We start from the raw sequence: 16,674 nt of genomic DNA on the forward strand, positions 1-16,674 counted from the left end.
GCTTTGACAGGCCTGGAGTGGGGGAGACTGGGATGAGGCGGGTGGGGGATCTAGGTTGGGGTGGGGCTGCACCCAGAAGTCACTTTTAATGCTAACTAAAATGATGGTTGTACTAAGTAAAAAGTGATATTTATATTTTTAATTAGTAATAAATATGGTTTACCATTCCTTGCTTTCTAGAAACTTTTCAGGATCTCTCATTTGCACAGCTTCCATAAGATGCTTGCAAATTTATTTTTACTTTGTTAGATAATAGACATATAAAGAAGGCAATTAATAAAAGAGAAACCCACCCTCATACCAAAAGTTTCATATTTTCCAAGTTTTAGGATTCTCAGTTAATCCCATCTCTTGAACTCCTTCATTCCCAGTCCCAGATATGAAAAATATATACTTGAGATTAAAAACACTGTGCAGTGCTCGCTTTGGCAGCACATATACTAAAATTGGAACGATACAGAGTAGATTAGCATGGCCCCTGTGCAAGGATGACACACAAATTCGTGAAGCGTTCCATATTTTTAGATCAATGGAACAGAATAGAAAGCCCAGAGATAAATCCACGAACCTATGGACACCTTATCTTCAACAAAGAAGGCAAGAATATACAATGGAAAAAGGACAACCTCTTTAACAAGTGGTGCTGGGAACACTGGTCAACCGCTTGTAAAAGAATGAAACTAGAACACTTTCTAACACCATACACAAAAATAAACTCAAAATGGATTAAAGATCTAAATGTAAGACCAGAAACTATAAAACTCCTAGAGGAGAACATAGGCAAAACACTCTCCGACATGAATCACAGCAGGATCCTCTATGACCCACCTCCCAGAATATTGGAAATAAAAGCAAAAATAAACAAATGGGACCTAATGAAACTTAAAAGCTTTTGCACTACAAAGGAAACTATAAACAAGATGAAAAGACAGCCCTCAGATTGGGAGAAAATAATAGCAAACGAAGCAACAGACAAAGGATTAATCTCCAAAATATACAAGCAACTCCTGCAGCTCAATTCCAGAAAAATAAATGACCCAATCAAAAAATGGGCCAAAGAACTAAACAGACATTTCTCCAAAGAAGACATACAGATGGCTAACAAACACATGAAATGACGCTCAACATCACTCATTATTAGAGAAATGCAAATCAAAACCACGAGGTACCATTACACGCCAGTCAGAATGGCTGCTATCCAAAAGTCTACAAGCAATAAATGCTGGAGAGGGTGTGGAGAAAAGGGAACCCCCTTACACTGTTGGTGGGAATGCAAACTAGTACAGCCGCTATGGAGAACAGTGTGGAGATTTCTTAAAAAACTGGAAATAGAACTGCCATATGACCCAGCAATACCACTTCTAGGCATACACACCGAGGAAACCAGATCTGAAAGAGACACGTGCACCCCAATGTTCATCGCAGCACTGTTTATAATAGCCAGGACATGGAAGCAACCTAGATGCCCATCAGCAGATGAATGGATAAGGAAGCTGTGGTACACATACACCATGGAATATTACTCAGCCATTAAAAAGAATTCATTTGAATCAGTTCTAATGAGATGGATGAAACTGGAGCCCATTATACAGAGTGAAGTAAGCCAGAAAGATAAAGACCAATACAGTATACTAACGCATATATATGGAATTTAGAAAGATAGTAATGATAACCCTATGTGCAAAACAGAAAAAGAGACACAGATGTATAGAACAGACTTTTGGACTCTGGGGAAGAAGGCGAGGGTGGGATGTTTCGAGAGAACAGCATCAAAACACGTATATTATCTAGGGTGAAACAGATCACCAGCCCAGGCTGGATGCATGAGACAAGTGCTCGGGGCTGGTGCACTGGGAAGACCCAGAGGAATCGGTGGAGGGGGAGGTGGGAGGGGGGATCAGGATGGGGAATACATGTAAATCCATGGCTGATTCATGTCAATGTATGACAAAAACCACTACAATATTGTAAAGTAATTAGCCTCCAACTAATAAAAAAAAAAATTTAAAAAAACAACACTGTGCAAACTTTAATCTATTAGATAAACAAAACTAAATAATTTCTCAAGCTCTTCTCTAACATAGACCTCCTATTACAATTTAATACAGGAGTACTTCTGGTCCAAGTTTTTTATCTTCATCTCAGTGCCATCCCTTGAACAGAAACAGGAGTAGAGTTCTTTGCCTCTTTCATTTCTCATGTTTAAGGTTGCATTTTCCTGTCATTCCCTTTATGTGAATGACATAAATCTCCACTTTTCTTTTCCTAAATCTCCAGTTTCCTCTTTATAAGAATGGCTTAAGAATCACATTTAGATAAACTGAGAATTCCCTGGCAGTCCAGTGGTTAGGACTTGGTGCTTTCATGGCCCATAGGCTGGGGTTTCACCCCAGGTCAAGATCCAGCAAGACACATGGTGGGGCCAAAAGAGAAAAGAAAAGGAGAACTACATTCACAAAACCCAAAACTCTAATAACTACAGAGATGATGTACTAAATTTCAGTTGTAGGATAGGTAATATTTTATCTATTAGCTTACTAAGATCCACAATACTTTCAAAACTATTCCAGGTATCTAAGAACCTGGTTTAACATTAAGAGAACCTTTTAAAATCAAAAGTACCTTCATAAGATAAGCAAGTAAGAAAACTTTAAAACTCTATTTCTACATTAAGTCAACACTCAACAAATGAAAATTGGGCACTTAGTATTATTGATACCCTTTAAGACCCGGGAGATACTGATATACTGCTTTTTATTTTTTGCCTGTGCCGCGCAGTTTGTGGGATCTTAGTCCTCTGACCGGGGATTGAACCTAGGGCCTTGGCAGTGAGAGAGCAGAGTCCTAACCACTGGACCACCAGGGTATCCCCGATAAACTGTGTTTATATGGCAATGCCAATTAATTTTTTTTTACTATTAGAATAATTCTGTACTTTAACAAATACTCTTTAATCCAAAGATCATTCATCTATCTAATCTACAAATCATTTAACTTGGGAGAAAATGCTTAATCAAGAAAATAATGACAGTGGGTTTAAAATAGAAACCATGACCTAATGAAACTTAAAAGCTTTTGCACAACAAAGGAAACTATAAGCAAGGTGAAAAGACAGCCCTCAGATTGGGAGAAAATAATAGCAAACAAAGCAACAGACAAAGGATTAATCTCCAAAATATACAAGCAGCTCCTGCAGCTCAATTCCAGAAAAATAAATGTCCCAATCAAAACATGGGCCAAAGAACTAAACAGACATTTCTCCAAAGAAGACATACAGATGGCTAACAAACACATGAAAAGACGCTCAACATCACTCATTATCAGAGAAATGCAAATCAAAACCACGAGGTACCATTACACGCCAGTCAGGATGGCTGCTATCCAAAAGTCTACAAGCAATAAATGCTGGAGAGGGTGTGGAGAAAAGGGAACCCTCCTCCCACTGTTGGTGGGAATGCAAACTAGTACAGCCGCTATGGAGAACAGTGTGGAGATATCTTAAAAAACTGGAAATAGAACTGTCATATGACCCAGCAATCCCACTTCTGGGCATACACACCGAGGAAACCAGATCTGAAAGAGACACGTGCACCCCAATGTTCATCGCAGCACTGTTTATAATAGCCAGGACATAGAAGCAACCTAGATGCCCATCAGCAGATGAATGGATAAGGAAGCTGTGGTACACATACACCATGGAATATTACTCAGCCATTAAAAAGAATTCATTTGAATCAGTTCTAATGAGATGGATGAAACTGGAGCCCATTATACAGAGTGAAGTAAGCCAGAAAGATAAAGACCAATACAGTATACTAACGCATATATATGGAATTTAGAAAGATGGTAACGATAACCTTATATGCAAAACAGAAAAAGAGACACAGATGTAAAGAAGAGTCTTTGAGACTCTGTGGGAGAAGGCGAGGGTGGGATGTTTCAAGAGAACAGCATCAAAACATGTGTATTATCTAGGGTGAAACAGATCACCAGCCCAGGTTGGATGCATGAGACAAGTGCTCGGGCCTGGTGCACTGGGAAGACCTAGAGGGAGCGGGTGGAGAGGGAGGTGGGAGGGGGGATCGGGATGGGGAATACATGTAAATCCATGGCTGATTCATGTCAATGTATGACAAAACCCACTTCAATATTGTAAAGTAATTAGCCTCCAACTAATAAAAATGAATGAAAAAAAAAAGATTAAAAAAAAGATAAAATAAATAAATAAATAAAATAGAAACCATGCCTACCACTCTCACTGATGCTTTTCAGCTCTTATCTCTTTAGATGTGAGAAAATCATGATGCTCACACTTCCTTAAGGAGCTTTAACTCTCATTTAGAGAAAGTTATAAAGGAATCATTTATGAATTAATGGAATAATATGCATGATTATGAATTCTCTGACATTTTCAAGCATTTTCCATTTGCAATTAAAGTATATTATGTTGGTTATCCCCAACAATTTTATTCTGAGGTATATACCCAAGGAAATTTAAAAATTATGTATAGAAAAAGTTGTACAAAAATGTTCAGAGTTGCATTATTCATTATAGCCAAAAAGTGGAAATAACCTAAATGCCCATCAATTAATGAATGGGTAAACAGAATGTGGTATATCCAAACAACAGAATATTATTCAGCCATAAAGCAAGGAACGAAGTACTGAATGAGGAAACACGGGTGTATCTTGAAAACATTATGCTAAGTGAAAGAAATAAACAAAAAAGCCAAATATTATTTAATCCCACTTATAAGAAATGTCCAGAATTGATGAATCCACAGGAGTAGAAAGTAGATTAGTGTTTGCCAGGTGCTGGAGAAATGGGAAGTGAGTGCTAATGGTTATGTGGGTTTTTTAGGGTGATGTAAATATTTTGAAATTACAAAGTGGCTATATAAGGTGAATATACTAAAACAACTGGATTGTGTACTTTAAAATGGTAAACTTTTTAGCATGAGAATTATATCTCAATAAAGCTGTAAAGTATATGTTTTGAAAAAATATATGTTTTGAATTTCTAAAAGAAGACCATATTCTGCTAAAAGGTGATAGTGTCCAGTAAACCTTGTATACCAATTATCCTGAAAATTTCTTTTGAACCAAAAACTTTGTTTCAAAATATCATTCTTACTATAGCTATAAAACAGAAAACAGAATAATTTTTTAAACGTAAATATATTTAAAAAATTAAAACACCTAAGAAATGCAATCTATACATATGAAAAAGTAAAATATTTATATGCATAACAAGTAGTAGCAACATCATTCATAAGCAGCAGTTAGTGTTTATTTTCCCCATATTTTGGTTTAACACCATAGTGGTAGTTTATTCTTTTTAGGGAAATTGCATATGGTACATACAGCATATTATGAGTAAGTTATAGAAGACTGTGTAATTGGAAAATTAATTCCAAGTAACAATATTTCCTCTAAAAACATGTTTATTATCAAACAAATTATCCTTAACTAATGGACAATAAAATGTACCTATAATTTATTAAGTCCAAGATATATAGTTAATTTGCATAAAATTATATATGGCATTTTAAAAACAACCTATTTCTAAAATAGCAGTAATTCAGGCAATTGGGATTTCCACAGGAGATAAATTGCCATTAATTTCCTTTTTATGAAGAAAAGGTCTGTCATAAGAACATTATAACTATGTTATTAAGAAATGCTACAGCATACTTTAAAAATCAAAATGGTGAAATATATGTATTAGGATACTCTTTTATGGGTACCAGCCCTATAGCAGCATTTCATATGATTTTAATCTAGTTAACCAGATTTCCAAGTAACTTGGGTTCTTCTTTTCTCGAAGTACCTATCACATGTATAGTTTAGTTAAGAATTTAAATTTCCATTATAAACGAGAACCTATCACACTGACAGTGTAAATATATAAGAAATAAAGTACTTGAATAGCCTAGTACTTTATTAGAAATACATCTATTAACTCCACAGAAATGAATTTTACATGTAAGCAAAATACTAAAAAATTCTGACTTGGGAGAAATGAAATAAAATACAGTGAGTGGTTTTCTCTTCATCTCTAACTGCAAAAATCCCTTTTGCCTTTTTATTTGACCCGTCTCTATTCATGCAATGTAATGAACCCTCAAAATAATTTACATGTCTTTATACAGAATTCACATCTACATCAGTAAATGGCCAGTCCTTTTATATTTTCAGTGCCTTATCAAAATATGGTTAACAAAGTTTTTCATTCTATGAGGCAGGAAGATGTTTCCTAAGTACTTCTTTGGACGATGAGGATATAGTATCCGGGAAGGAAACCTCAAATTCTATTAGAAGGTCACCACGTTGGTCAGGATTTTTCGGGAATGGTAGCCCATATCCAATAATTCTTCGCCTCATTCCAGGTTTCACAATATCATTTATTGTCATAGGTATGGTTCTTCCATCCATGGTTGGCACATTAATTGCGCAGCCGCACAATGCCTAAAATGAACCAAATAAAATTAACAAACTTCAAAATATAAAAGTCTAAACAAAAATATTACCAGCTGTAAAGAACGATTCTAAGGTAAATTTTTAACCTCCAAAAGAAAATCAATAATTTTAAGACATTTTCCCTATTAAAAGTCCCTTCAGGACACACATAATCAGATAGTTTACAAAAGAAGGAAAGGAGAAGGGGAAGGAAAGGAAAAGGAAAAAGGAAAAGAGGAGGAAAGAATGTCTTTCACATTGTCCTAGAGTGAAATGAACTGTTTGAGGCTGCTATTATGCAAGTTGCAAGGATGGAATGGGAGAAGAGAAGAGGGAGAAATTAAGAATCAAAAAGAAAAAGGAGCAACTACATACTTCTCCGGAGTGAAAACGTTAGGACAACAAATATATTTCTTGTTTTAGTCAGTAAATATTTACTGAGTACCATATATGCCATATATTTCTGCTAGATGCTGAACATACAGGGACCATGAACACAGACCCACCACAAGGAATGCACAAAGAATTCAGAAGCAAACCAGTAATTATAGTACAGTATAAAGTTGTCAGAGAAGTATGTGCAGAATTCTTTTGTGAGACAAAGGGCACCCGACGTACCCCCTTAGCTTCTGGGAATACAGATTGCTTGAGGTGAGCACTGGACCATTAGTAAGTGTTGAGGTAGAGCGAGGAACAGCAGTGTTCCATAGAGGACAGCTCAGACAGAGACAGAGGTATACAAGATAATAATACATCAAACCTAGGGAAATGTATGCACATGTATGGGTAGAAATTAGATTAAAAACAACCTGTTAGTTTAAGCTAAAGAGTTTAGACTTTATGGTAGATGCTCTATGAAGCTATTTAAGAATTTTAAGCAGGGAACTGACATGGGCATATTTGCAGGATTATAATCCAATTTGAGAAACAGAATAGAATAATATTTAATAATAATAATAATAGAAAAAATTATTATTTAATAATAATAATAGAAAAATATAATAAATACAAACTAGTGTATTAAAGCAGTACCATCATAACTTATTTTGTCTTTTAATACCTTGTTTGTTATATAATTATTAAAAGTTAACAACTTTGGAAGAAATCTTATACATGGACTAAGCTAATGAGATTACAATGCAGATTTGACAAACTGCAAAAATAGAGTACAGATAATCCATACTAGGTAGGCCTTATAGTATATAATCTAGCTAGCACTTAAAATTGGCATTTAAATTGTTAGTATAAATAACTACTTAGAAAATATAATCTTATCTACAAAAGAGACAAAACAGTAGTACTACTTTAGAGGGTTCTTATGAAAATTGTAAGAATGCTGTGTAGTAAACATTAATGTTAGTTATTATTTAGATAAATCCCATAAGATTACATGCATAACTCTGTTTGATTTCAGAATCTGATGTCCTACTAACTTACCTCTCGTAAACTAATTTTCGCAGTATAAATTATATTTGACCCATCCCTTTTGAATTTGGGGTGATCTTTATCTTTAATGACAAAAACAATGTCTGCTGGAATACTAGTTGGTGTTTCATCTCCTTCCCTTGGAAAAGTAATTTTGGTGCCTTCTTTCCACCCTTTTTTAATCTCGATGGTGAGAATTTTGTCCTCAGTTCTATAACTCCTCCCGTCAGGGTTTAACCTCTTCCGAGAAATCTTCATTCGTTTGGTACAACCACTATATATTTCTTCAAGTGATACTCTAAGTTCATGAATAACTGGAGGATCTTGTTTGAGGCGGGATGGCCCCACAGAATTCCTGTCTCTTGGATATCCATTCATGCTGAATCCAAAAGCGCCAAAAGGATCTCCGTCTACTTCCATTTCATCAGAATCTCTACCACCACCCATCCGTCTTCCAAAGAAAATTTCAAAGGGGTTGGAACCTCCAAAAAATGCTGCAAATGTGGCATGAGGATCACCATGAAAGGTGTACCGGAAGGTACCTCCTTGTCCATCCGTACCTCCTGCTCCTCCTTTCAACCCTAAATGAGAAGATAAGCATGGTTAGAAAAATGCTTACAACTCCTGAGAGTTAAACTTTCAAAAATTGTATTACTCATAAACTTTGGCTAACTTAGGTTGCTATTTATTAATATTGGTCAGAAATGCCATTATAACTAAATACAAAACAGCCATTTAACTACCAATTATTCCACCCTAAATTAAATTTTTAGCTTTCAGATTCTTTCTCCAAATCCCCATCTTTAACAATAATTTATTCCCGACTCTTTGTTCCATGCGTAAAAAAGAAAATAAATATAAATTGGGAACCTCTTATAAGCTACTGATTTGATGATCTGAAGTATATAAATTTAGGTTTTTAAAAAATGTCATTCAAGGGGTTGGGGGAGGGAAGGATTGGGAATTTGAGATTAGCAGATGCAAACTACAATATATAGGGTGGATAAACAACATGGTCCTATTGTATAACACAGAAACTATATTCAATATCCTGTGACAAACCATAATGGAAAAGAATACATACATGTATAACTGAATTACTTTGCTGCACAGCCGAAATTTATACAACACTGTAAATCAACTATACTTTAAATATAATTTTAAAAATAGCAACAAGAAAAAAAAGATGTCAATTGAAAGATCTTCAGTAATCAATGCAAACGAAATATGTAACCTAAATCTTTGAGCACCATCATAATCAGTGAACACATATCAGTGATATAAAATATCATATTCAAAATAACTATCTTTATTTCAGATCATCTTTTACTGTTTAAGAATTAAAATTGAATTCACTCATGGCAGAAAGGGAAAAAATCCCATTAACAGAAAATTTTAGACACTTAAATTACTATCCATATTCTAAATAATGAAACTGTTTATCTAGGCATATCACATGATAGCATTAATTTCAACAGCATGTAAAAAGAAAACTGAAATCATGAGCTGTAAACCCTTTTGACCTGTAAGACCTTTGGGCTGGTTATTTTTGTCTATTATGGACAACCTGCTTCCAACACCAAGACAGTGACTCTTTGATCCTGTTCTCTAAGACTCAACTAAGCAATTAGTAGTTCACAAGAGATAACATATTTGAAGTAGCATTTTCTACTACATACTGAAGAAAGATTCTACTAAAACCTACAAAACAACAGTACAGTGATTTTCTAAGGGATCGATACTGACAAGGATTTATATCATTCCAGTCTCAGCAAAGTTTCTGAATGATCCTTATGGGCATTCCTGACCAAGGAAACAAGCAGGAACAGAACCTAAAAATTATAAAACTGTAAAAAAAAAAATCCAACAGAATTAAACTAAGAGGTTCAAATATGTTCATCAGTGAGTAATTTGAGGGCAGGAAATACATTTTATTCATTTTTGCACTGTTCATGAATACAGTTCTGAAAGTGACAGCCACTCATGTGTGTTGAATACAGGGAAGAACTAATTTTTAAAGTGTTCAAAAGAAACACTAAAATGTGTCTTCAGTGTCAAGACAGAGAAAAGGCAGAAGCGAAAATAATATAAAGTATAATTACACATATGAGAAATTTAACAGTAAAAAACTCTACGGAAGTCACTCAGCATGCTTTCTCAGAGAGTTTTAAATGTCTTATTCTATTTGGCGTCTTTCACTCAGGATATGCCTTGTAGAAAGCAATGACAAGTATAAGCAGGACAAGAACTTTTAACATACAGCTCATTCAAAACTCCTTTCTCTAAATTTTAGTGGCATAGTTATAACTCCAAATTTTTAAAAAAAAGTTAGTGGCAGATTTTTTTTTAAATGATAGAATATGTATATAACTCAAGGTCATTACCAATGTGATTAAACCAATACTAAATTATTTCAATCACTCCATTTTTCATCCCACAAATAGAGTATAATGATTTAACAGAGTTCATAAATTGAGTAAACTAGCTTGCCCAATTGAACCCTTTACAAGACAAAATCTAACTGTTTTGGATGCATAATGGATTCATGAAAAGAAAGAATTACATTTTAAGTTATTACATCATGGGTTTGGCTTTTCCCTAATTGCCCTTTGCCAAAAATGGTAACTCAAGCAGGATTACTGAGTCCCTGAGAAGATTCACACACTGTCTGAACTGACGTTCATCAAAGATAACAAACACCCTCCCATAAAGCTTTGACACTAAACAGTCAACTGTGTACTATTGTGACTGAGAAAATCCTACCAAAATTCACACCAATATAACATGAATTATTATGCAAGTATCACTTGGCGTTGCCCAGCACTTGAACAAGCCTGTCATCAACTATACAGTCAACTTTTCACGACATACATTTTCACTGCTCATGGAAACTTTTAGTATGCAGCTAGACTATCTATGCTATCCAAAATTTTTTCTAGACACCATCATCACTTCCTGTGAGCAAGAAATGTATCCCAGAGTCAACATTTACTTTTGTTGTACCAAGATTGCTATTATTTAAAAAACAAGCCACCAACCAATTTGCAATCCAAAAAAAATTCATGTGCCTGGGATATCATTCATAACAATGATATCCATTAATTAGTTGATTAAAGTTTATCAAAAGAAGCAGCACTGGAGAAAAATTAGCACTTCAAGGAAAAAAAATTATATGACTTTAATAACTGCTTTTAAGGAGATCTAATATGCAAAAATCCAGATTTATAAAAATACTTAGAGTTAACTAGCACAATGAGATTCTTTAGTTTTGATTCATAGAAATCCAATTTACTTATTTTTTTTAAATATATAGTAAATAGATTGTTAATTAACTATATAAAGAACAGAAGCAGCAAACTAGTATAAAGATTAATAGCTAGTATAAAGATTAATGTACTAAACACAGATTTGGCCATATAAATACTACCTTTCAGTGTTTAAATTTTAAGTTATTGAGGGAAATGAACAAAAAAAAAAGGAAGATATGAAGAGAAAGAAATGTTAGAAAACTAGGCCACTAAAAGGATGTGTTACTGAAAATCTGTTTTTAAGTCTTTTAATATGAACTTCTGTTGACATTCACAGAACAATTCAGAACTAAACCTAAAACTTTGGGGAGAAATTAGATCAAAATCCAATTTCAAGTTTCAGTAGTTCAATGTTTTTTGTTTTCAAATTATTCAACTATGGAGAAATGTCTCTATTATAAAAGTTTTATTTATTCCATACTATAACAGTAACCCATTGTAAATATACCATGGTCTTAATGAAGTTATAGACCTGTGCAGCCATCACCACAATCCAGTTATAAAACATTTCTTTCCATCAACCCAAAGAGTAATTTCATTTCTATTTTGAGTTAATCCTTGCTACCACCTCTAGCTCTAGGCAAGAAAGCACTGATCTGCTTTCTTTGTCTATAAATTTGCCTTTTCCATGCATTTCATATAAATGGAATAATAGAATATGCAGTCATTTACATATGACTTATAATTTTTGAGGTTATTTCATTTACAAAGCATGTTTTATTAAATCAGTCCTTTTAATTGCTAAATAGTGTGTGTCTGTGTGTGTCTGTGTGTGTATACATACATACCACACTTCATTTATCCATTTACTAAAAGATGATACTTTCAGATATTTTCATTTGGGGTCATCACAAATGATGCTACAATGAACACTCACGTACATGTCTTTGTGTGGACCTGTATTTTCATTTCCCTTTTATAGATTCCCAGGAGTGGAAATGCTGGGTCATATGGTAAATTTAAAACACCTTTTTTTTAATCCAGCTTTTTTAAAACCCAGCATTTAAAACTGTGGATATTAGACATTTTCAAAACACAAATATACTGGGATCACTGGCTCTCCTAGGTTCTAAATATACAAATTTAGCATGTTTAACTCATACAATTCTCAGTTTATGGTTTATTCCCACAGCTTCAGGTTGTACAAGAGAATGTAATAATTCAGGGGGAAAAGTGTATCAGGTAAATTAGTGTTTTGTTACTTCTAGAGAAACACAGAGGGCTATGCAACCAGGTCTGCAAGCACAAACAGATCAATGACAGGCAAAGAAACAAAAATATTTTTTTTTGAAACAAAAATATTTTTCCACATTTTAACAGTATACTTAATGACATATTTTGAATAAAGGATAAATAATTATAATGCTTTTCTGTAAAGGAAGAATAATTTCTAAAACATAATCAAATAACTTTCATTTTAACTATTTTAAAGTAATATAAGTAGAAAATAGTATTTCTGAATAATACATTTCAATGCTTTAAAAAACTTATTCTTCCTTCACTATTACTTCTATTGCTTCTATCAATTACCTAATTCAAGAACAATAAAAGATTTGGGGTACATAGATGATCCTGTTTTAGTTTTTTAAAAATTCACTTCACTGATGATGCTCAGTAAAAATCAAACTGGAGAAATATAACTCAAGAAAAACACTACTAAGAGGTAATGTTAAGCCAAGAAAAATGTATCATTTGGTGACTTGAAAATTCTGAAGATAAATATCCTTAGAAACACTGAATCTTATGGTTTAGTTACAGACAGATTTGGGCTGTGAGCTATGGATTAAATCAATGGCTATTTGCTTTTTCATGGGAATTCATAGTGTTACACTGTGTTTGTAGGTATCTTTACAAAATTACAAAATAACTTCTTCAGAAAGAGTAGTGTATAGCTAGTAGTATCTGAGAATCCTGCTTAGCTTTTGAGATGAAACAAATCATAGTATTTTGAGTAGTAGGACCATAAGGAACTAGAAGGACTGAACTGCTCACTATTTGCTTTTTCCAGTCTTTACTTTGCAGGAACCTGACACTGCAGGTCCTCATAGCAACAGAAACTGCAATTTGGGGTAACTCAGATCAAAAAGAAAAAGCATAAAAAAAAAAAAAAAAAAAAAACCTCTACACAATTACCCTGCTTAACTAAATTTAACTCTTTAACTCAAAATAAGCAGTCACCACTTCATTGTATTTTAAGGTAGATTTTTAATTAGGGAAATTTAACATTAAATGCAACAAAGCAAAAAAAAAAGTTTTCATAGCTACAATAAATGATTTTAAAATGATATTTGGGGAGAAAAATTAGTAATAAAATAACAGTCCTGATATAAAAAATTGAAATTCCAGAACTTGTAAAAATTAAAATGTTCTTGTTGCTGTTAATTAGCAATTTTAAATAGTCTTACTTTACAGCTACATTTATATGGCGATGATGGACAATTTAAAATCCAGAATGATAAAAGGATAATCTTAAATTTGACTCCCATTTACTGTATTCAACTAGTTTCAGATCTCACAATCCAAGAAACAAAAGTGTGGCAGAGAGAGGACAGGGAAGTTATCATGCCTTCCTCTACACCTAGATAGTAAAATTTCAAAAGAAATAATGTTATCTTAAAGTAAATCAGTCATTGTTCTAAGGAGGTGGCCATTTTAGGTCAAAAATTGCATTTCTGAGATCTCAGTTTCTTGGCACACAATTACTGTTTACAATTAAGCTAAAAACTTGTTCTGGTATTTTATGACATCAGGAAAATTCTTTCCTCTCCAGGCAGAATGCCAAAAACAACTACAGCTAAATGCCTGGGCCTTCGGCTTCTCAGAGAGAAGATTCTGTCCTGTTTAATCTAAACTAGCTTTGCCATAAGAAAGGCAAAAAACTACTTTTGTCTTTGTGAATAAAATATAAACTACCCAGAATCTGAACTGCCAATCTTACGATTTTAAATGACTGAAGAATCTTTATTGGCTCTGGCAGAAAATTCATTAGGAAACAAAAAAAAAAAAAACAGGTTGCATAAGACTTTTGACACAATTTCTTAATGAGTATGGGAATTTAAGGTTTCTTTTCAAATACAATGCTAACAATACAAATCTAATGGCAGAACATATATGTTACACAAAATGTCAAAATCCAAAAAAGGGCAAACAAGTACATTTCATTCATAGCTATGTAACATTCATTCATATGATCAGGGATGAAATCTTGCTTTTATCCATTATTTGTCTTTCTACTTTTGAAATGTCAGAGAATTTAATAACCACAAAGCTGACAGAGAAAAATGAGAGACAGAAAGATATACACTGAATTCTTACCTTCCTCCCCAAACTGATCATATATTTCTCTCTTTTTAGGATCACTCAATACTTCATAAGCTTCTGCGACCTCTTTAAATTTTTCCTCTGCCTGAGGAGATTTGTTCTTGTCCGGATGAAATCTGAGGGCTTGTTTTCGGTAAGCCTTTTTAATATCTTCATCTGAAGCTCCTTTTTCAATTCCCAAAATGCAATAATAGTCTTTCCCCATTTCGAGTGCCTTGAAATGAACTTAGATTTCCCTTTGTGAAAGAAAACAGCGTCCCCAGTCTTAGCAATACAATGATTCTAAGAAAAATAAACCAAGCTGGGTATTTTAAAAGTTAAAGCAAATCAGCAATTCAGCTTCGCTGTCTTCAGGCAGCAAGCAGACAGCGTCTCAGTATTTAATTCCTTCCCCAACGGCTCACTTACAGATAAATATACACTACACGGGAGACGGCCTCCTTCTAGATCCTCCCATTTTCACTACGTGTCTCTGCACTTTCTAGAACAGCAAATGCTACAGGACGTCACTTCCCCAGCTGCCTCTAGTCAAAGTACGAGCTAGGTTTTCTCCTCCTCCACGATTAACTATTCATTTTCCTTCTGGCTCTACCATACTTGTTTCCTTTTTAAGAGGCCAAGTGGATTAAGAAACCAGTATTTCAGCATAGAATATCATAACTACACATTTACTTACTCCATTCTAGGTGAAAAAGCAACAAAAATATCATTCTAGCCATTAAGTATCTTATTAAAATTAGATATATACAAATAAAAATACTTATTTTAGTTATTTTAATTTCAACTTCAAGTCATTCAAATTAAGATATACAGTATTAAAATATGGTTTGTTTAAATTAAAATTGTCAAATAATTTGTGTCGTTTTCAAAATTCCTAGGGTCTGCAATCAGAAATGCCAGGAATTTCACATTGTAAAAGACTACATATCATAAATATCAAAAGCAATATTTTAAAATAAGTAAAGGACTTAAATATGTCTTTAGCTGATGATTTTAATAAGTTTTGTGGGGTTTTTTGTAGTATGCAATAGTTAATAGTTCAGGCAGACTAATACTTGTGTAAGCTTCATATCTGATTTAGTTACTTCAACTAAAACAGAATGAGATCCGCCCTCCTCATTCCTAGGGTCACTATTTAAAGAATTTTTGTGCTGCTTCCGGAAAGACAGGAAAAAGTATCAGGTTTCAGGCAGTAAAAACTCACGTTTCTTTTAAGACTTTAACTGAATCAGCTTAGAATCTGGATATGCTATTTACAAGGTATAATATGAGAAATGTTTTTTTCTTTTAAAAACACATGTTCCCTAATTATAAATATAAACACTCATTGATGATTTTGGAAAACACGGAAAGAAAAAAAGACAGAAAAAAAGTTTTTAATCTTAAAAAACTTCCTATCTTACCACTTTAGGTAATCCTCAATAAATGTCAGTATATTTCCTTCTAATCCTTTCTTTTCGTATGAATATTTATGGTTATTTTTTGTAGTTTTCTATTTTGTATTAAAAAAGTTTACGTCGTATATCCTTTATACACTGTTTTGATGCTTGCTTTTCTAATATATATTTTGAATATTTATAAGAAATATTTTCAGTGTATATAACTCATCTTTTATCTTCTACATAGTTTCTTCATCTTTTCAAAAATGTTCCTAGTTCTAATATTGGAAAGATGGGTTGATAAGAAAATATCAAAAGAATTGCACAGAGCACTGTATTTAAATATCTTAAGTCTGTAAAATGAAAAGAAAAAAGAGCATTTATGAGAAAAACTAAATGTACATATATGTGCAGAGGATAATGAAAAGGCAATGATCATGTTAACCTTTAACAATATGGGAACACCTACTCTATAAACCAAGCAGCCTTATGAAAATGATTCAGCAATTCTTTCATAATGTTCATCTTTGTGCATTTTAACAGCTTAAGATTTACTATTTCTCAAAACTCTACTTTAAAAACACCTTGATATAGAAAGATATAATATCTATCTAGCCTACTTACAGGTTACGGAGGCTTGTAAGCTATTCAGCAAAAATTTTTAGTACCACCAAGAAATACTCAATGTCAAAAGATAAATTTTCCAAGTCCAAAACACTTGGGGGAAAATGCTAAGATCAAAAGTCACCTTAAGACTCTTACTTTTTAGAAAAGCATATTGC

General features: G+C 33.4%; 1 protein-coding gene and 1 non-coding gene across 2 annotated transcripts; one reads left to right on the forward strand and one right to left on the reverse strand.

Moving 5' to 3' along the window:
• The first annotated feature begins 416 nt into the window (after positions 1–416).
• On the forward strand, positions 417–523 carry LOC133041760 (U6 spliceosomal RNA). Its single transcript, XR_009689335.1, has one exon. It is a non-coding gene; the product is annotated as a U6 spliceosomal RNA (small nuclear RNA).
• A 4,636-nt stretch (positions 524–5,159) lies between these two features.
• Positions 5,160–14,984, reverse strand: DNAJB4 (DnaJ heat shock protein family (Hsp40) member B4). The gene is made up of 3 exons (XM_061121564.1): positions 14,508–14,984; positions 7,897–8,465; positions 5,160–6,468 (listed from the first exon to the last, which is right to left on the reverse strand). The coding sequence occupies exons 1-3, from the start codon at positions 14,716–14,718 to the stop codon at positions 6,235–6,237; spliced, it is 1,014 nt and encodes a 337-aa protein (XP_060977547.1). The 5' UTR covers positions 14,719–14,984; the 3' UTR covers positions 5,160–6,234.
• Between the last annotated feature and the right edge of the window lie 1,690 nt (positions 14,985–16,674).

This window comes from Dama dama, chromosome 20 (assembly GCF_033118175.1).
Source record: "Dama dama isolate Ldn47 chromosome 20, ASM3311817v1, whole genome shotgun sequence".
Taxonomy (NCBI): domain Eukaryota; kingdom Metazoa; phylum Chordata; class Mammalia; order Artiodactyla; family Cervidae; genus Dama; species Dama dama.

What these genes read in the sequence shown, in the direction of transcription:
- DNAJB4 (XM_061121564.1), bottom strand. Translation starts at nt 14,718, where the DNA reads ATGGGGAAAGACTATTATTGCATTTTGGGAATTGAAAAAGGAGCTTCA. An exon ending in TGATCAGTTTGGGGAGGAAG is followed by an intron (nt 8,466 to 14,507) that starts GTAAGAATTCAG and finishes CTTCTCATTTAG; the next exon opens with GGTTGAAAGGAGGAGCAGGA. An exon ending in CGAAAATTAGTTTACGAGAG is followed by an intron (nt 6,469 to 7,896) that starts GTAAGTTAGTAG and finishes GGTTCATTTTAG; the next exon opens with GCATTGTGCGGCTGCGCAAT.